At 46.0% G+C, this 20,452-nt stretch overlaps 1 protein-coding gene and 1 non-coding gene across 2 annotated transcripts in view; one reads left to right on the plus strand and one right to left on the minus strand.

Annotated features, from left to right (window-relative positions):
- The window catches only part of LOC128050333 (complement C3-like), a 36,278-nt gene extending 25,165 nt beyond the window's left edge, over window positions 1–11,113 (plus strand). The window contains exons 28-41 of the mRNA XM_052642558.1: window positions 2,405–2,561; window positions 4,179–4,342; window positions 5,756–5,914; window positions 6,062–6,121; window positions 6,244–6,334; window positions 6,474–6,525; window positions 7,074–7,161; window positions 7,285–7,371; window positions 9,138–9,243; window positions 9,667–9,756; window positions 9,935–10,018; window positions 10,518–10,601; window positions 10,739–10,874; window positions 10,956–11,113. Coding sequence (XP_052498518.1) covers window positions 2,405–2,561; window positions 4,179–4,342; window positions 5,756–5,914; window positions 6,062–6,121; window positions 6,244–6,334; window positions 6,474–6,525; window positions 7,074–7,161; window positions 7,285–7,371; window positions 9,138–9,243; window positions 9,667–9,756; window positions 9,935–10,018; window positions 10,518–10,601; window positions 10,739–10,874; window positions 10,956–11,097 — 1,500 coding nt within the window. The 3' untranslated portion in view covers window positions 11,098–11,113. The remainder of the gene's footprint in view (window positions 1–2,404; window positions 2,562–4,178; window positions 4,343–5,755; window positions 5,915–6,061; window positions 6,122–6,243; window positions 6,335–6,473; window positions 6,526–7,073; window positions 7,162–7,284; window positions 7,372–9,137; window positions 9,244–9,666; window positions 9,757–9,934; window positions 10,019–10,517; window positions 10,602–10,738; window positions 10,875–10,955) is intronic.
- A 3,516-nt stretch (window positions 11,114–14,629) lies between these two features.
- TRNAG-UCC (transfer RNA glycine (anticodon UCC)) lies at window positions 14,630–14,701 on the minus strand. Its single transcript has one exon. It is a non-coding gene; the product is annotated as a tRNA-Gly (tRNA).
- Between the last annotated feature and the right edge of the window lie 5,751 nt (window positions 14,702–20,452).

Genomic DNA, 20,452 nt, shown 5'->3' on the forward strand with positions numbered 1-20,452 from the left:
CCATAGGGTCACAAAGAGTCAGTCATGACTCAGCATGCATGATCCCAGAAGGAAAGAATTAATAATGTTGGCTTTTTGCTGTCCCTTATTCCTTTAGTTTTGGTTCTGAAGCAGAAAAGCTTAAAAAGACAGGCTCCTGAGAGCCTGTAATCACTCCATCTGCTTTGCTCTGGGGTTTTGAGAGTGGGTTGTTTGACTTTTATGTTCCCTAGTGGGGGACTTTAGGATCTCCCTTTCAGCCAGCTGCTTCTTCCTTCTCAGGACCCCAGAAAAGAGATGGAGGGGAGGGGGCTGCTACCATTAATGCCGGTGACCTTTAAACCAGGTTTTCCTGGTTCCAATCTTGGAGATTTGGGAGAAATTATAGTAGAAAAGAGCATCAGGACTGTGGGGTCAGACAAAATTGACCTCAAATCCTGACTCTCATGTACCCTTTGTCAGGCCTTATGTGTGCGTTTGTAAAATAGACATAATAGTTTTTGCATTTTTTAGGACTCTCTGAGTTGTCTCAGAGGCCACATGTGTATCCTAGTTTTCATATGTGTGACTAGATTGTGCAAAAATAAGTGGGAAATTTATTTTAGGGATCTAAGAATTTATAGAGTTCAAAAATGAAAGTAGGAATCTGGTGGGTCAGCGATTAAGACTCCTGTTTCCACTACAGGGAGCATGGGTTCATCCCTGTTTGGGGAACTAAGATCCTGCTTGCCATGCGTTGCAGTCAAAAAACTAAAAAAAAAAAAAAAAGAAAGAAAGAAAGTAGCTTCAAGGACTCTGCCAGAATTCTTTGTTCTTTATGTTCTCCCATGTCTTCAATCCTTTCTTGCCCTATAATTCACCTTTGCCTGCCACCCAATCTGCCTGGCAGAACATGGCTGTCTTCCTTGAGGAAAGAGTCAGATCAAGGCTAGAACTTTTGGATTCCCAGTGAAGGTCTCTGATTGGTTCATCCTGGGTCAGGTGATCACCCCTGAACCAATCAGCTGAGACCAGGAAGTAGGTCTCAGTGGGAAAATATGGCTGCTTCCATCGTGGCCATGTGAATCAAAGGGAGGAGGTGTTCTTACAACAGAGGAGGATAGATGTAGGAAGGCAGTCAAAAGGGTTGTTTCTACTACAACACAACATTTTCTACAATACAGCAACATTAAAATAAAGTATGGCATAGGCGGTGGAGCCAGACCGATGGTGTTTAAATCAATAGGATGCTACCCAGCTTGTGAAAGCCAGTTGTTAAATTTCTAGGAATTTGCAATCTGGTTGCTGAACACAATCATTGTTAAAAATTAAATCATATAAACTCACACTGCAAAGATTAAACACTGAAAACAGGTGATAAACTTAAAATGTATCACTTCCTAAATATTTTGCTACTTTTTATCATTATTCTCAGGGTTATTTATGTCTATTGTATCTCTATACTGGAAATATTATATAATGTTGTTCCACTGTTCCACTCTTGCCAAATCTACAGTCAGCAGTGCCACATTGGTGGGTTGAAATCAGGAATGATAGTATTGACACCATGGAAATCAGCGAACACTTCAAATCATGTCTTCCCCTGGTCCCCATCTTTCTGTGCCACCATATTTAATCTGTGCAGTAAGATAATGATGAAAGTAATGCCTGCCTCATAGGATTTTATGAGATTAAATGAGCAGCTATATGACTGGGACATTGTACGAGCTAGCTGAAAATGATTGAATAAGAGATGTTCCCTTGGAGTGCTGAATCTGGCTCATACTAGCTCATGAATGCCTGTTGGGAGTATGTCTTCCCCATTCTATGTTCAAAGACATCACAGTGGTTACTTGAAATTGACCCTGGTGGAAGTTTTTTGTTTTGTTTTGTTTTTAATTTTGGCCGGCCGTCGAAACTTCTCCAAGACCGGCCGCCCTTCCCGCCGCGCTGCCGCACCGCCTGACCGGTCACAGGACCCGGAACCCGCCGCTGCTGGCAGCCCACGTGGGGCGGGGAAAGGCCGGGGGGGATTGGCCTGGAGGGGGAGGCCCAGGCCCTGGTGGAAGTTTTTATGCCATTGTAATGGGCAATTTATTGGGTTGGCAAAAGTTCAGGTTTTTCTATAACATCTTACAGAAAAGCCCGAATGAACTAGTACCACACCCCTGGCCCCCCACCCAGTCCTGTGCCTCCACTAGAGAGCTGGTTCTTAAATATTCACCAGCACACCACTTGGTATTTAGACACACACACCACACACACACACAGAGCCCATAGTAGGTACTCAGGAACAAAGCAACTCAGAACGGAAAACCCTCAAACATAGATCCAAGGCAAACAGGTCCCAAGGACAAAAGCCACCTGGTCCCAGAAAGTGATCTTCATCAGTTGTCTGTAACAGAAATGCTCCCCTGACCAGAGTACCCAATCCTCTTTATCATAGAGCCTGGGCCCCAGCATCATCAAGGCAGGAGACTTCCTTGAAGACCACTACAGAGAGCTGCGAAGACCATATACTGTGGCCATTGCTGCCTATGCCCTGGCTTTGTTGGGCAAGCTGGAGGATGACCGCCTCACCAAATTTCTGAATACAGCCAAAGGTGAGGGGTAGCCTGGAGGAGTACGGAGGGACCCATGGCTGGAGACTGAGGGTGGCCCTCTCGAGCTGGGGTGCATGGCTTTAAGCTGCACTGGGATGGACCTCTCCAAGCTGAACTGCGATGAATGGCTCTGTGGTGTGATAATTTCTCCTCGTAAACCACACAAGAAGGCTCACTGCATAATTCATTCAACCATGTTGAATGCCGTGTGTTGAGCGCTTGCTATGATCCAGCAGTGAGGTGTGATTAAGACCATGAGCATGGACATCAGACAGATCTAAATTGAAATCCAACTCTGCCACTTTCTCACTGTCTGACCTTGTACAAGTCGCTTAACCTCTCTGGACCTTAGTTTCCTCATCTTCAAATGATACCTAGGGCTTCCCTAGTGGCTCAGTGGTCAAGAATCTGCCTGCCAGGAGATTCTTGGGTTCAATCCTTGGGTCAGGAAGATCCCCTGGAGAAGGAAATGGCAACCCACTCCAGTATTCTTGCCTGGGAAGTCCCATGGATGGAGGAGCCCGGTAGGCTACAGTTCATGGAGTCATAAAAGAGTCAGATACCACTTAGTGACTCACAGCAACAACACTGTAACATTATAGTCATCTCAAGGGTAATTAGGATTCAGTAAAATAATACCATAGGGAATTTAGCACAGTGCCTAGCACATAGTGGGCAGCTAATCGTTGATTCCAGTGATGACACTGTATCATGTTTGTACTCACTGATAATAAGGTATCTCAAGTATCATATAAATACCAAAGTGGTTTAACACGACGAAAGTATGTTGTTGGTGGACAGCCCTCCTCCATACAGTGATGCAGGGATCCAGGTCTCTATCTTTTCATGGCTCTGCCATTCTGGGGCCTCAGAATCCTGCTCTTTCAGGCTGAAAAGGAAATAGGAAGATTGGGCAAGGGACTAGACATAGAAGAGGCCCAATCACTGCTGTGCACATTCCATTGGCCAGAGCTTAGTCATGTGGCCATATACCTGCAAAGGCTTCTGGGAAATGTAGTCCAACTGTGCGCCCAGGGACAGGAGGTCATCCTCCTCTTGGTTCTCAGTGACAATCTCTGCCATCATAACTTTCTTAGGCACTTGGTACACCACCATGAGTACAGCACAGCCCTTGCCATTATGGCCTCACACTCCACTTGAAGAAAGAAATGAGTTCATAGATTACTATAGAGTATCAGAGTGCTGGGATCAGAGAAGCACAGGATCCTTTGAGAGACAGGAGGAAGAGGGACCTCCACTCAGTCTTGGGGTGCCCACTAATTGTGCAGGGTGGGTAAGAATTAACAAAGTAGATGGAGAATAGGTACTCTATGTAAAGGGAACAGAATATGCAAAGGCTCAGAGGTAAGAATGTGTGTTTCAAATTTAGGAAATCTCCCACAGTGGGGCTGCAGTGCAGAGCTCATATGGAGGAGTGAAGGTGGATGAGGGAAGAGAATGAGGCAGGAGCCAGCAGATTGAGGTCCTAGAATGTGGGCCAGGACACCTGAACACCAAGTGGTTTAGGCTATGAGTCTTTTTTTCCTGAGTTTTCTCTGAGCTGTTCACAGGATGGACAGGGTTGTGAGCATTGGGGGTGGGGGGTTCTCCCTGCAGAAAAAAACCGCTGGGAGGAACCCAACAAGAAGCTCTACAATGTGGAGGCCACGTCGTACGCCCTCTTGGCTCTGCTGGCACGCAAAGACTACGACACTGTGCCTCCTGTCGTGCGCTGGCTCAACGAGCAGAGATACTATGGAGGTGGTTATGGCTCCACGCAGGCAAGTAGTCCACACATACCTCGCCCCGGTAACTGCATCCCAACCTCCTCTGGCCTCAGTCTTCTGAAGAAAGTACCAAGACCAAGAGAGGCAGTGTTTCTCTTCCAGCAGCCAGGATGAATGGAATGAAGTCAAGAATCTTTTTTTTTTAAGTTTCAAACCCATCTGTGGATTCTAGACTACATTCTGGATGCCCTGAGCTGTGTTTCAAGCCTCCTTTTCCCTCTTGGTGTCTAGATCATATTCTCAGGGCCCAGGTTCAGGTGTGAACCTCTCTCCTACTGTGGGTTCTAGACCATGTTCCCAGTGCCCCATCTTACTCTGTCGCACTGGTGGGTTCTAAATTAGATTATTAATGACCCTACCCCATTATCCAAACCTCTCTGTCCTTCTGGTATGTTCTAGATCATGTTCACAGTTCCCTATCTTATTCGTCTCACTGGTGGGTTCTAGCTCATGTTCATTTCATCAGCCCCCAATGTTTCTCTGTCTCATCAGTGGGTTCTAGACCAGGTTCTTAATGACTCTACAGCATTATCCAAGGGGCTTCCCTGGTGGCTCAGTGATGAAAGTATCTGCCTGAAATGCAGGAGACCCGGGTTTGATCCTTGGGTTGGGAAGATCCCCTGGAAAAGGGAATGGCAACCCACTCCAGTATTCTTGCCTGGAGAATTCCATGGATAGAGGAGCCTGGTGGGCAACAGTCCATGGGGTCACAAAGAGTTGGACACAACTGAGCAACTAATACCTCACACACCATTATCCAAGCCTCTGTCTCCCACTGGTGGGTTCTAGACCACATTCTAAGTTCCATCAGGCTCCCAGTGTTACCACATCTTATTGTGAGTTCTAGACCAGGATTTTAGTTATTCTAGTCCCTGATGGGTTCTAGACCATGGGTTCAGTAACCTCAAGCTCCAGGAAGCTCAGGCTCCAGTCTAACCGCTTTTCTTTCTGGTGGGTTCTCAATCACACTCTCAGTGTCACTTTGGGGTTCTAGATCAGATGGTCAGTGTTCCCAGATTCCAGTTTCATTCTTTTATTTCATGAGTGGGTTCTAGACATATTCTCAGTGCCTCTACCAATGCTTGTCTTAGACTCTCTCCTCTGGATGTGTCTAGAGCACCTTCTCAGTGTGGCTGAACTTTCTGTCTTATGTTTGTACACTCTGGTGGATTCTAGCCATGTTCCCAGTGTTGTTCCTAAGCTCTTGTCTGACCTGTCTCACTCAGAGAGTTCTAGGACATGTCCTCAGTATCTGACCAGCCCCCAGTCGTATTCTCACCCTCTCTGGTGGGTTCTAGGTCACTGTCTCATTGCCCCAGTTCTGCTATGAGTCTCTTCATCCCTCAGTGGTTCTAACCACTTTCTCAGTCACCTAAATTCACCCCCTTTCTCTGTCATGGGTAACAGGCCACTTTCATGGTGTTCCAAGCCTTGGCCCAATACCAGAAGGATGTTCCTGATCACAAGGAGCTGAACCTGAATGTGTTCATCCACCTGCCCAGCCGCAACTCTTTGGTCAAGCATCGTATCCTCTGGGAATCTGCCAGCCTCTTGCGCTCAGAAGAGGTAAAGTCACCTGGCCACACCCTCATCACTTTCATCCTCCATGCCAGCCAGACTTTCTAGGAGGCAGGAGGGAGGGTTGATGACCATCACAAATGGGGGAAGGCTTGGTTCCAAATATTCTCTCTTCTCTCTCCCCACTCCTTGCAGACTAAGGAAAATGAGCCTTTCACAGTAAGAGCTGAAGGGAAAGGAGAAGGCACCTTGTCGGTAAGGAATGGGAACCTACACTTTCTTGACCCACCACCTTCTCTAGGCCCCTCTGCTCCAGTATCCCCTTTCCTTTCTGAGTCAAATGGACTGACACCTCATCTCCCCTCCTACCTCACCAGGTAGTGACCGTGTACCATGCCAAGCTCAAACACAAAGTCTCCTGCAAAAAGTTCGACCTCCGGGTTTCCATACACCCAGCCCTCGAACCAGGTGAAAGGAGTGGAGACCCTATCTGTTACTCTTCCCCCAACCCTGTTCTTTTTCTGCCTCCCTCCTGGATCAGAACCCAGGAGCTACACCCCTCCCACTTCCCCACCACCATCCATCCTTCTGTTTTCTGTGTTTCTAGTCAAGAAGCCTCAGGACGCCAAAGGTTCCATGATCCTTGACATCTGTACCAAGTAAGAGATGGTTCACTGGGATTCATCTTGGCCATCCCTCTGTCTCTAGCAAGACTTCTTACAAATAATAACTGTGATGCTTAACGCTTTCTGAGAGTATATTGTGCATCTAGTCCTGTGCTGAATACAGGACAAGAAGTCCTCCCTTTGCATGGCAGTGTGAGATTAGCAACGCGGTCTTGATGTCCGAGCATGGTGCTGGGGGACTGGTGACGTTGAATTAGACCATGGTAACGGAATCACACAAAGTGAGACCTGCCCATGTTCATTTCCCAGAACTGAGGCACAGAGAGGTTAAGTAACCCCTCAGATGTTACAGAGAGCTGGGATTTGAACCCGGGCCAGTTGGGTTCCAGAACCTGAAAAATGAATCACCTTGATCATTATGTAGCTCTTCCTATATTCCCTTTAGGAGAATGCTTCCTACATTTGAACCTCCCTCTATGCTCCTATGTGGGAACTAGAGGCCTCGCTCTTTGATATGGCCCCCTTGTCTGGGCACTGATCCCACCTTCAGGGCCAACCCCCTCTCCCTCTGCCCCATCTAGGTACCTGGGAGACCAGGATGCCACTATGTCCATCCTTGATATATCCATGATGACAGGCTTCTCACCTGATATTGATGACCTGAAGCTGGTATGAAGGCCTTGGGCCCAGGGGCTGGGATCCATGGGCAGGAGCCCAGGGTCTGGAAGAAGCTGGAGTGGCAGGGGGAATGGGGATGCAGGAGGGATTTTTACAAACCACATCCTTCCCCAGCTGAGCACTGGTGTCGACAGATACATCTCTAAGTATGAGATGAACAGAGACTCCAACAAGAACACACTCATCATCTACCTGGACAAGGTAAGGCTTCCATTGGGATCCTGAACCTCTACCTGGCTGACCTTTCCTTCTCCACTGGCCTCGTGCCCAGGTGGGGCCAGAGAGACAGGGTCTGGACTGCTGGGTGTGGGAAGACAGGGGCATGTAAAACAAGGCCAACCCACTTTCTGTAAGCACCTCACCTTCTCACCACTCATGTCCCAACCGCATTTTTCACTTGTCCCCTCCAGCTTCTTCTCACCAGAGTCTTAACCACTGAGTGGAAAAAAACCCACTTGTGGTTTTTAAAACAGCAGTGCTTGATGGAGAGAAAGAGCTTCCCTTGTTCCCCAGCCCCTAGCGTTTCTCTCTTCTCTTATTTTCCCCCATTCTTCCCTTGTTCTGTTTATTTATATGATGGAGCTGGGTCTTCATTGTGGTGCATGGGCTCTTGGCTGTGGCATGCCACAACCACTGACCCACATGCCATAACTGGAGAAGTCCACATGCCGATCTGCAGGCCGACCAACAGTGCACAAGGCTTCCCAACATTTGTTATTTGTGTTCTTTGTGATGATAGCTATTCTGGCATGTGTGGGGGCTATCTCACTGCAGGTTTTTGGGTTGTTGTTTTTTTTTGGCTGAACTGGGTCTTCTTTGCTGCACGTGGGCTTTCTCTAGTTGCGGCGAGTGGGGACTACTCTTCGTTGTAGTGTGCAGGCTTCTCATTGTGGTGGCTTCTCTTGTTGCTAGAGTGTGGGCTCTAGGACACAAGCTCAATAGTTGTGGCGCACGGTCTCAGTTGCTCCACTGCATGTGGAATCTTAGTTCCCCAACCAGGGATCAAACCCGCATCCCCTGCATTGGAAGGTGCATTCTTAACCACTGGACCAGTAGGGAATTCCCTGCCCTTGCTCTCTTTCTCTCTACTATGGCTTTTCTCCAAATATACGTGTCATCACATATACACCTGTGTATGTATCAATATGGGGCTTCCCAGCTCTCTCCGTGGTAGAGAATCCACCTGCCAATGCAGGAGACTCTGGTTTGATCCCTGGGTGGGGAAGATCCCTTAGGGAAGGAAATGGCAACCCACTCCAGTATTCTGTCCGTGGGAAATCCCATGGACAGAAAAGAGCCTGGCGGGCTACAGTCCATGGGGTTGCAAACAGTTGGACGCCACTTAATGACTAAACAACAATGTCTCAGTACATATATGTGTATATCTGTCTCCTTCCTCCCTCCCTCACTCCCTTTCTCCCTCTTTTCTTTCTTTCTCTTTAATTTTTCCAATTTTATTGAGCTGTAATTGATGTATAACACTGTGTAGTTTTAATGTGCACAATGTAAGGATTTTATATATTTATATACTGAAAAATAATTACCACAATAATGTCAGTTACATCCACCCCTACATAGCTATAATGTGTATGTTGGTAACTTTTTTAAGACCTACTCTTTTGGCAACTTTCAAGTGTCTAATGCAGTCTTGTTAACCACAGAATGTTTTTAAGGACATATATAGCAGTCCTTGGCCAGAGCTCAATCACGTGGCCACAAGGAACTGAAACATGCTGAGAAGTACAATGTAGCCTTAGCGGGGGTGGGGTGGGGTGGGGGTGGGGTAATGGATTTGATAAACTGCTTATTAAATTAATCTTTTGTCAAAGATTCCTGCCCACTGCCACCCACCCCCCATCTTCCCCACCTAGATCCCTCAGCTTCTCCACCACTTTCCAACCCCCAGAATCCCATGCTGGACTTCCTTCCATGTAGGCCCTGCCACTGACCAACCTCCTTCTTCCCAGGTCTCACACACACAGGAGGACTGTCTGTCCTTCAAAGTTCACCAGTACTTTAATGTCGGACTTATACAGCCTGGGGCAGTCAAGGTGTACTCCTATTACAACCTGGGTGAGCAGCCATCCTACGACCTGGGATCTGGGAGTTAGACTCTGGGGGTCTTGAGGATCTGAGGGTTAAGAGTCTGGGGGTCCCCAGGTCTTGGAGTTAGGGGTCTGGGGTCCCCAGGTGTGGGAGTTAGGGGTCTGGGAGTTAGGGATCTGGAGGTTAAGGGTTTGGGGGCCCCTGGGATCTGAGAGCTAGGAGTCTGGGGTTCCTGGAAATCTGAGGATTAGGAGTCTGGTGGTCCTTGGGTCTGGGAGTTTAGGGATCTGGGGGTCCCCAGGTCTGGGAGTTAGGAGTCTGGGTGTCCCAGGGCTGGGGACCTGGCATCTGGAGGTCTGACCAGCTGGAGTTGGATGACTGAGCCTCCAGGTGTGGTGTCTGGGGTGGAGGCTCTAGCCTTCTGACCCCTCCCCATCACCTCTGCCACAGATGAAACTTGTATCCGCTTCTATCACCCGGATAAAGAGGACGGAATGCTGAGCAAACTCTGCCACAAAGATACCTGCCGCTGTGCAGAGGGTAAGTGCTCAGGCGCCGGGAGAGTGCCCACACCCACTGGACCCTGGCTCCCTTGGGGTGGGGGATTGACCCAAGAGGTCTGAACCAGGGGACCGGGCATACCCCTGGGTAGTGGGTGCCCTGAACAGGAAGTGGGTCTTAGACGGTGTCCCCGCCCCGCCCCCCACTCACCCCTCAGCGAACTGCTTCATGCACCACACGGAGGAGGCGATCACTCTGGAGGACCGGCTGGACAGGGCCTGCGAGCCGGGCGTGGACTATGGTGAGTGGGGCACCAGGCAAGGGGCGCGGAAAAGGCGCACGCATGCATGCTTGTGTGTGAGCGGCAGTGTGAAGGCAGGTGTGGTCCTGGCTGCGTGTGGTGACTGTGGTTGTGGGTGACTGGTGTATGTGTGTGTGTGTGTGTTGTGAGGGGCTCTGATTGCACGGGAGACATGGTCATGAGTGGGGTGGGTTTGTGGGCCTGTGTGTGACAGGTGGTTGGGAGTGGATGTGGTTGTGTGTACCACCATGTTGTGGGGAACCTGTGGGTCACGGTGGACAGGAGTCGCTATCATCGTGCCTCTGACAGTGGTTGTGGAGGGCTCTGATTGTGTGCATGGCTGTGAGTGTAGCCCGGCGTGTTACACTGTGGTGACGGGAGTGGCTAGCAGGGACGTGGGCATGCCTGGCTGTGATCATCGCTTGGGAGGAGCCAGGTGAGGGCGCCCCACAGAGAGCCCTGCCCAGGACGCCCCGCTGTCCTCCCCACCCCTCAACAGTATACAAGACCAGACTCATCCAGAAGAAGCTTGAAGAGGACTTTGACGAGTACATCATGGTGATTGAGCAAATCATCAAATCGGGTTAGTCCTGTGTCTACCTCCCCCTTCCCCCAGCCCTCCCCTCCCCTCCCCCAGCTCAGCTTGCCTTCCCCTCCGGCCTCATACCCAGTCCTCCCCTCCCCCTCCCCCAGCTCAGCTTCCCTTTCCCTCCCCTCCAGGCTCGGACGAGGTGCAGGTTAAACAGGAGCGCAAGTTCATCAGCCACATCAAGTGCAGGGAAGCCCTTAAACTGAAGGAGGGGGCACACTACCTCGTGTGGGGCGTGTCCTCTGACCTGTGGGGCGACAAACCCAAGTGAGTTCCTGCCCAGTGCTTTCTGGAGGCCGCCTCCTCCCACCCTCCGCGCCCCCTCCTGACCCGTCTGTCTTCCCGCAGCATCAGCTACATCATTGGGAAGGACACCTGGGTGGAGCTGTGGCCCGAAGCTGAAGAATGTCAAGATGAGGAGAACCAGAAACAGTGCGAGGACCTGGCCAGCTTCACGGAGAACATGGTCGTCTTTGGCTGCCCCAACTGATCCCACACACACACCCTCTCACATACACTGTCCACCCAATAAAGCTTCACTTCTGTTTCACATGTCTCCCAAAGTCTGGAGGTCTTTGAGAGGGGGACAGAGGCAGCTTCGACCCCCCACTGCCTCACTTGCCAGCTCAGCTCCATCCTGCAGGAACTTGACCTGATTCCCACTTCATTCCCTCCTGCAGTTCACCTCCACATTCACGGGCTTCCTCATCTCCAGTGCCCATGCCTGCCTCACCTGTTCCTAACCGGAAGTGCGTATGCCTCTTCCCCACATTGCAGGCGGATTCTTCACCATCTGAGCCACCAGGGAAGCCCAAGAATAGTGGAATGGGTAGTCTATTCCTTCTCCAGGGGAACCTTCTGACCCAGGAATCCAACCAGGGTCTCCTGCACTGCAGGTAGATTCTTTACCAGTTGAGGTTCCCTGACCAGGGATTGAACCCTGCATTGGGAGCATGGAGTCTTAGCCACTGGACCACCAGGGAAGTCCCTCTTCGTGTTTTCTTACCAGCATCCTTGCCTACATCTTCACCTGGGTATTTACCTGGCTTCTTGCTTGCACCTCCCCTGCATCTCTACCTCTGCCTTCAGCATCAGAACCCTCCGGTCCTTCTCTGCCTTCTCACCCTCATGCTCACCTGTATCCTGAGTTCCCATCCTCACCTGCTCATCGCATTTGCCCTCCTCCTCAGCTCACTTTCACTCCATTTCCAGTCTCACCTGCACCCCGTGTGCCACCCTCTAGACTCACCCTGCTGGTCACCATTTTGTAGATGGGCCTGAGCAGACTGGTGGGACTGTGTGAGGTGGCTGGGCCAGGAGGGGGCGGTCACAGGCAGGTCAGGGTGATGTTTCCGCCTGGAGCCTGAGGGACCAAGTCAGAGATCTGACTCATCAGCCAGCGACTGAGGAGGGAGTGCAGGGGCTCTTGTGGTCACAGCTCATCAGAAACACAGAGGCTGTGGCAGCAGCCACAGAGGGTGAGGCCGCCGGCTGCCCAAGGGCCCTAAGTGCCTATCCACCTGTGGCCCCTTGAGGATGGTTGAAGGTGAGATCCAGGCTCCAGCTCTGGGTGAGACCATCACAGGAAAACACCTCTGAACCTGGAAGTCACCCCTGCACAGCCCCCTTCCCCTAAGACCCCAGGTTCTGGAATTCCCCACCCCCTTAACTCCAGGAGTGTGAGGGGAAATTGACTCATAGCCCATCCCTACTCCCTCCAGTCCCTGATTGCCAGAGACTCCTGTCAAGGGGACACTCAAAAATCCTCCTTAATCACTAGGTGTCCCAGCTGCTGTCTACCAGCCACTCCCCTCCCCATCACTCTCCTTCGTGGACAGTTTCTCATTTCTTTTCACATTCATTTCTCCTTCCTTCTGGCTTGGAATTCAAGTTCCTCATTTCTTTAATGCATTGGCTGTTTTTGTTTTGTTGTTTGATTTTTTTTTTCCCAGCATCTATGTGAACATATGGTTTGAGGATCTCACATTTCTAAAGATAGCATGGAGCTGATTTCAGACAGTGAGGGTGTCCAAATAAGAAAGGAGAACAGGGCGATGGGGAAAGCCTGCCTGTGATGGAACCACCTTCAAAGTCATTTAGAATGAGGGGTGGTTCAGTTTACATGTCAGTTTTTGCTAGGCTATGGTGACCAGTTGTTAGGTTAAACACCAGTCTAAATATTGCTATGAAAGTTTTTTTTTTTCCTTGAATTTTTTTTTTACTTTTTTTGAAAACTGGGCAGAACACTAAATATCCACCTTTACAATAAACAAATACAGTAACAGTAACTCACACGAAAACATATTGGAGAAGGAACTAGCAACCCACTCCAGTATTTGTGTCAAAAAATCCCATGGACAGAGGACCCTGGCAGGCTGCAGTCCAAAGGGTCACTTAGGGTCAGACAAGACTGAGCAACTAAGCACACACCTGGCTGATTTGTGTTGCTGTATGGCAGAAATCAACACAACATCGTAAATCAATTATCCTCTAGTTAAAAATAATTTTAAAAAATATATTTCTGATAGCCATTATTTTTCTGTTTGGGACTGTTTTCAAGTTTTCTTTTGTTAATATTTATATATTTATTTGGCTGTGCCAGGACTTCAGTGGCAGCATGTGGAATCTAGGTCCCTAACCAGGGATGGTCCCCAGGCCCCCTGCACTGGGAGTGCGGAGTCTTAGTCACTAGACTACCAGAGAAGTCCCTGTTTTCAAGTTTTTATGTCTCAAAAACATGAATGTCCTAATCCAAAGGCTCAAAATAGGCCATCTTTTAAACAAAGAGGCAATGAATACAACATGTAAACAGTTGATACAGACCTAATAGGATTTGTCAAAATCAGTCACATCTAATAACACACCTGAAGTGTTTTTGTATAAAATACCATGTGAAGAAAAGAAGACTTTATCAATGTCTAAAAAAACGTGGGTTTATAGACAATCTGACAAGTTATCTTAAGAAGTGTTTCCTGAGACTTCCCTGGCAGTCCAGTGGTTAAGACTCTGTGCTCTCAGTGTAGGAGGCACAGGTTTGATCCCTGAACAAGGAACTAAGATTCCACATGCTTTCCTGAGACATAAGTTAACGCAACATTATTCTTGAACCCTTTCAGTTCGACTTCCACTCAATAAAATAGCTGAGGATCTGAAACTGAGAAAGTATATTTGAGTACAAACAGCTTGTGAAACTTAATAATTTTTAAATTTTTTAAATTTATTTTTTAATTGGAGGAAAATTGCTTTACAATGTGGTGTTGGTTTCTGCCATGTGTGCTTTAGCGCTCAGTCATGTCCTACTCTTGTGACCTCATGACTGCAGCCCGCAAGACTCCTCTGTCCATGTGGATTCTCCAAGCAGTAATACTGGAGTGGGTGGTCATGCCCTCCTCCAGGACATTTTCCCAATGCAGGGATTGAACCCAGGTCTCCTGCATTGCAGGCAGATTCTTTACCATCTGAGCCACGAAAGAAGCTCTGTTTCTGCCATACAACAATGCAAAATTGGCCATAATTATGCATATATCCCCTCGTTCTTGAGCCTCCCTCCTCTTACCCCACCCCTCCCCTCTAGGTCCACAGAGCGCCAAGCTGGGCTCCCTGTATTATACAGCAGCTTCTCTCCAGCTATCTGTTTTACACATGGTAGCATATATACATATATATGTCACTGCCTCTTTCTCCATTCATCCCGTTCTCTCCTTCCCTCCCTGTGTCCACAAGTCATTTTTTCTCTTTTTTGCATTATCAGCAGGTCTTACTGAACTACCAACCAACTTGCCCACTCCATATGCGTTTCAGATGGGTGAGGCTTCTCTGTATAGGAGCCTATATTGTCTTTGATCCTATACTCAATGTTGTCTAACAGAACAGTTCTCTCCCCATTTTGCAGTACTTTAGCCTTCCTATTAGCAAAAGAGGTGACCAGCCCCATAGACCAGAGGGACTACAGTCACAGGATGGGCATTTCCTCTTACTTTTTGTTTTCTGACCGAGCTCCATGGCATATGGGAGGGAGCTTAGTTTCCAGACAGGGATTGAACCCATGCCCCTGCATTGGAAGTGCAGAGTCTTAACCACTGGACCACCAGAGAAGTCCCTCCTCCTCTTACAATTTTTTAGTTTGATGTTTGGAATTCTTTTGTTGTTGTTTGAGTTTTTGGTTTGTTTTCTTGCTTGTTTGGGGTTCTTTTTGTTTCTTTGTTTGTTTTTAATTGAAAGAAGAGCTTCCCAGGAGGCGCTAGTGGTAAAGAATCTGCCTGCTAATGCAGGTGACACAAGAGACGTGGGTTCAGTCCCTGGGTGGGGAAGATCCCCTGGAGAAGGAAATGACTACCCACTCCAGTATTCTTCCCTAACGAGGAGTCCCATGGACTGAGGAGCCTGGCGGCTTACAGCCCATGGGGTTGAAAAGAGTGGGACACAACTGAGTGACTGACACTACTACTCTACTAAAGTTGACTTACAGTGTTGTGTTCGGATGTTTGGGACTCTTGATGCCAAGTCTATTTACTTTATTGTTTGGGGTTCGAGTTTATAACCCTTTCTGTGTTTCCTGTCTAGAGAAGATCCTTTAGCATTTGTTGGAGAGCTGGTATGGTGGTGCTGAATTCTTTCAGCTTTTTTTTTTTTAAACAGAACCTTATTTTTAAAATATAAATTTATTTATTTTAATTGGAGGCTAATTACTTTACAATATTGTATTGGTTTTGCCATGCATTGACATGAATCTGCCACGGGTGTACATGTGTTTCCCATCCTGATCCCCCCCTCCCACCTCCCTCCCCATCCCACCCCTCTGGGTGATCCCAGTGCACCAGCCCCAAGCATCCTGTATCATACATTGAACCTGGACTGGCGATTTGTTTCACATATGATAATAGACATGTTTCAATGCCATTCTCTCAAATCATCCTACCCTCACCCTCTCCCACAGAGTCCAAAAGATTGTTCTATACATCTGTGTCTCTTTTGCTGTCTCACATACAGGGTTATTGTTACCATCTTTCTAAATTCCATATATATGCGTTCATTTCAGTTCAGTTCAGTTCAGTCCAGTCGCTCAGTCATGTCCGACTCTTTGTGACCCCATGAATCGCAGCACGCCAGGCCTCCCTGTCCATCACCAACTCCCAGAGTTCACTCAGACTCACGTCCATCAAGTCCGTGATGCCATCCAGCCATCTCATCCTGGGTCGTCCCCTTCTCCTCCTGCTCCCAATCCCTCCCAGCATCAGAGTCTTTTCCAATGAGTCAACTCTTCACATGAGGTGTCCAAAGTACTGGAGCTTCAGCTTTAGCATCATTCCTTCCAAAGAAATCCCAGGGTTGATCTCCTTCAGAATGGACTGGTTGGATCCCCTTGCAGTCCTAGTATACTGTATTGGTGTCTTTCTTTCTGGCTTACTTCACTCTGTATAATAGGCTCCAGTTTCATCCATCTCATTAGAACTGATTCAAATGTATTCTTTTTAATGGCTGAGTAATACTCCATTGTGTATATGTACCACAGCTTTCTTATCCATTCATCTGCTAATGGACATCGAGGTTGCTTCCATGTCCTGGCTATCATAAACAGTGCTGTGATGAACATTGTGGTACACGTGTCTCTTTCAGTTCTGGTTTCCTCGGTGTGTATGCCCAGCAGTGGGATTGCTGGGTCATATGGCAGTTCTAGTTCCAGTTTTTTAAGGAATCTCCACACTGTTCTCCATAATGGCTGTACTAGTTTGCATTCCCACCGACAGTGTAAGAGGGTTCCCTTTTCTCCACACCCGCTCCAGCATTTATTGCTTGTACACTTTTGGATAGCAGCCATTCTGACTGACGTGAAATGGTGCCTCATTGTGGTTTTGATTTGCATTTCTCTGATAATGAGTGATGTTGAGCATCTTTTCATGTGCTTGTTAGCCATCTGTATGTCTTCTTTGCAGAAATGTCTGTTTAGTTTTTTGGCCCATTTTTTGATTGGGTCGTTTATTTTTCTGAAATTGAGCGGCAGGTGTTCTTGTATATTTTTGAGGTTAATTCTTTGTCAGATGCTTCAATTGCTATTATTTTCTCCCATTCAGAAGGCTGTCTTTTCACCTTGCTTATAGTTTCCTTTGTTGTGCAGAAGCTTTTAATTTTAATTAGGCTCCATTTGTTTATTTTAGCTTTTATTTCCAATATTCTGGGAGGTGGGTCATAGAGGGTCCTTCTGTGATTTATGTCAGAGAGTGTTTTGCCTGTGTTCTCCTCTAGGAGTTATATAGTTTCTGGTCTTACGTTTAGATCTTTAATCCATTTTGAGGTTATTTTTGTGTATGGTGTTAGAAAGTGTTCTAGTTTCATTCTTTTACAAGTGGTTGACCAGTTTTCCCAGCACCACTTTTTAAAGAGATTGTCTTTTCTCTATTGTATATTCTTGCCTCCTTTGTTGAAGATAAGGTGCCCATAGGTGTGTGGATTTATCTCTGGGCTTTCTATTTGTTCCATTGATCTATATGTCTGTCTTTGTGCCAGTACCATACTGTCTTGATGACTGTGGCTTTGTAATAGAGCCTGAAGTCAGGCAGGTTGATTCCTCCAGTTCCATTCTTCTTTCTCAAGATTGCTTTGGCTATTCGAGGTTTTTTGTATTTCCATTCAAACTGTGAAATTATTTGTTCTAGCTCTGTGAAAAATACCTTTGGTAGCTTGATAGGGATTGCATTGAATCTATAGATTGCTTTGCATAGTATACTCATTTTCACTATATTGATTCTTCTGATCCATGAACACGGTATTTTTCTCCATCTATTAGTGTCCTCTTTGATTTCTTTCACCAGTGTCTTATAGTTTTCTATATATAGGTCTTTTGTTTCCTTAGGTAGATATATTCCTAAGTATTTTATTCTTTTCATTACAATGGTGAAAGGAATTGTTTCCTTAATTTCTCTATTTTCTGATTATTAGTATATAGGAATGCAAGGGATTTCTGTGTGTTGATTTTATATCCTGCAACTTTGCTGTATTCTCTGATTAGCTCTGGTAATTTTCTGGTGGAGTCTTTAGGGTTTTCTATGTAGAGGCTCATGTCATCTGCAAACAGTGAGAGTTTTACTTCTTCTTTTCCAATCTGGATTCCTTTTCTTTTTCTGCTCTGATTGCTGTGGCCAAAACTTCCAAAACTATGTTGAATAGTAGTGGTGAGAGTGGGCACCCTTGTCTTGTTCCTGACTTTAGGGGAAATGCTTTCAATTTTTCACCATTGGGGATAATGTTTGCTGTGGGTTTGCCATATATAGCTTTAGTATGTTGAAGTATGTTCCTTCTATTGCTGCTTTCTGGAGGGTTTTTTTTTTTTATCATAAATGGATGTTTAATTTTGTCAAAGGCTTTCTCTGCATCTACTGAGATAATCATATGGTTTTTATCTTTCAATTTGTTAATGTGGTGTATTACATTGATTGATTTGCAGATATTGAAGAATCCTTGCATCCCTGGGATAAAGCCCAACTGGTCATGATGTATCATCTTTTTAATGTGTTGTTGGATTCTGTTTGCTAGAATTTTGTTAAGGATTTTTGCATCTATGTTCATCAGTGATATTGGCCTGTAGTTTTCTTTTTTGTGTGGCATCTTTGTCTGGTTTTGGTATTAGGGTGATGGTGGCCTCACAGAATGAGTTTGGAAGTTTACCTTCCTCTGCAATTTTCTGGAAGACTTTGAGTAGAATAGGTGTTAGCTCTTCTCTAAATTTTTGGTAGAATTCAGCTGGGAAGCCGTCTGGTCCTGGGCTTTTGTTTGCTGGAAGATTTCTGATTACAGTTTCAATTTCCGTGCTTGTGATGGGTCTGTTAAGATTTTCTATTTCTTCCTGGTTCAGTTTTGGAAAGTTGTACTTTCTAAGAATTTGTCCATTTCTGCCAAGTTGTCCATTTTATTGACATATAGTTGCTGACAGCAGTCTCTTATGATCCTTTGTATTTCTGTGTCATCTGTTGTGATCTCTCCATTTTCATTTCTGATTTTGTTGATTTCATTTTTCTCCCTTTGTTTCTTGATGAGTCTGGCTAATGGTTTGTTAATTTTATTTATCTTCTCAAAGAACCAGCTTTTGGCTGGTTTATTTTTGCTATGGTCTCTGTTGTTTCTTTGCATTTATTTCTGCCCTAATTTTTAAGATTTCTTTCCTTCTACTAACCCTGGGGTTCCTCATTTCTTCCTTTGCTAGTTGCTTTAGGTATAGAGTTAGGTTATTTATTTGACTCTTTTCTTGTTTCTTGAGGTATGCCTGTATTGCTATGAACCTTCCCCTTAGCAGTGCTCTTACAGTGTCCCACAGGTTTTGGGTTGTTGTGTTTTCATTTTCATTTGTTTCTATGCATATTTTGATTTCTTTTTTATTTCTTCTGTGATTTGTTGGTTAGTCAGCAGCGTGTTGTTCAGCCTCCATATGCTGCAAATTTTAATAGTTTTTCTTCTGTAATTGAGATCTAATCTTACTACACTGTGGTCAGAAAAGATGCTTGGAATGATTTCAATTCTTTTGAATTTACCAAGCGTAGATTTATGGCCCAGGATGTGATCTATCCTGGAGAATGTTCAGTGTGCGCATGAGTAAAAGGTGAAATTCACTGTTTTGGGGTGAAATGTCCTATAGCTATCAATTAGGTCTAACTGGTCTATTGTAGCATTTAAAATGTGTGTTTCTTGTTAATTTTCTGTTTAGTTGATGTATCCATAAGTGAGTGGGGTATTAAAGTCTCCCACTATTATTGTGTTATTGTTAATTTACCCTTTCATACTTGTTAGTATTTGCTTTACATATTGCAGTGCTCCTATGTTGGGTGCATATATATTTATAATTGTCATATCTTCTTGGATTGATCCTTTGATCATTATGTAGTGTCCTTCTTTGTCTCTTTTCAAGGCCTTTGTTTTAACGTCTATTTAATCTGATATGAGTATTGCTACTCCTGCTTTCTTTTGGTCTCTATTTGTGTGGAATATCTTTTTCCAGCCCTTCACTTTCAGTCTGTATGTGTCCATTGTTCGAGGTGGTTCTCTTGTAGACAACATATATAGGGTCTTTTTTTTTTATCCATTCACCCAGTCTTTGTCTTTTGGTTGGGGCATTCAACCCATTTACATTTAAGGTAATTATTGATAAGTATGATCCCGTTGCCCTTTACTTTATTGTTTTGGGTTCAACTTTAATACCCTTTCTGTGTTTCCTGTCTAGAGAAGATCCTTTAGCATTTGCTGGAGAGCTGGCTTGGTGGTGCTGAATTCTCTCAGCCTTTGTTTCTCTGTAAAGCTTTTGATTTCTCCTTCATATCTGAATGAGATCCTTGCTGGATACAGTAATCTGGGCTGTAGGTTATTTTCTTTCATCACTTTAAGTATGTCCTGTGCCGTTGCCTCCTGACCTGAAGAGTTTCTATTGACAGATCAGCTGTTATCCTTATGGGAATCCTTTTGTGTGTTACTTGTTGTTTTTCCCTTGCTGCTTTTAATATCTGTTCTTTGTGTTTGATCTTTGTTAATTTGATTAATATGTCTCTTGGGATGTTTTGTCTTGGGTTTATCCTATTTGGGACTCTCTGGGTTGCTTGGACTTGGGTGATTATTTCCTTCCACATTTTAGGGAAGTTTTCAACTATTATCTCCTCAAGTATTTTCTCATGGTCTTTCTTTTTGTCTTCTTCTGGGACTCCTATGATTCAAATGTCGGGGCATTTAACATTGTCCCAGAGGTCTCTGAGGTTGTCCTCATTTCTTTTAATTCGTTTCTCTTTTTTCCTCTCTGTTTCATTTATTTCTACCATTCTATCTTCTACCTCACTTATCCTATCTTCTGCCTCCGTTATTCTACTGTT

Source organism: Budorcas taxicolor, chromosome 7, assembly GCF_023091745.1.
Source record: "Budorcas taxicolor isolate Tak-1 chromosome 7, Takin1.1, whole genome shotgun sequence".
Taxonomy (NCBI): Eukaryota; Metazoa; Chordata; class Mammalia; order Artiodactyla; family Bovidae; genus Budorcas; species Budorcas taxicolor.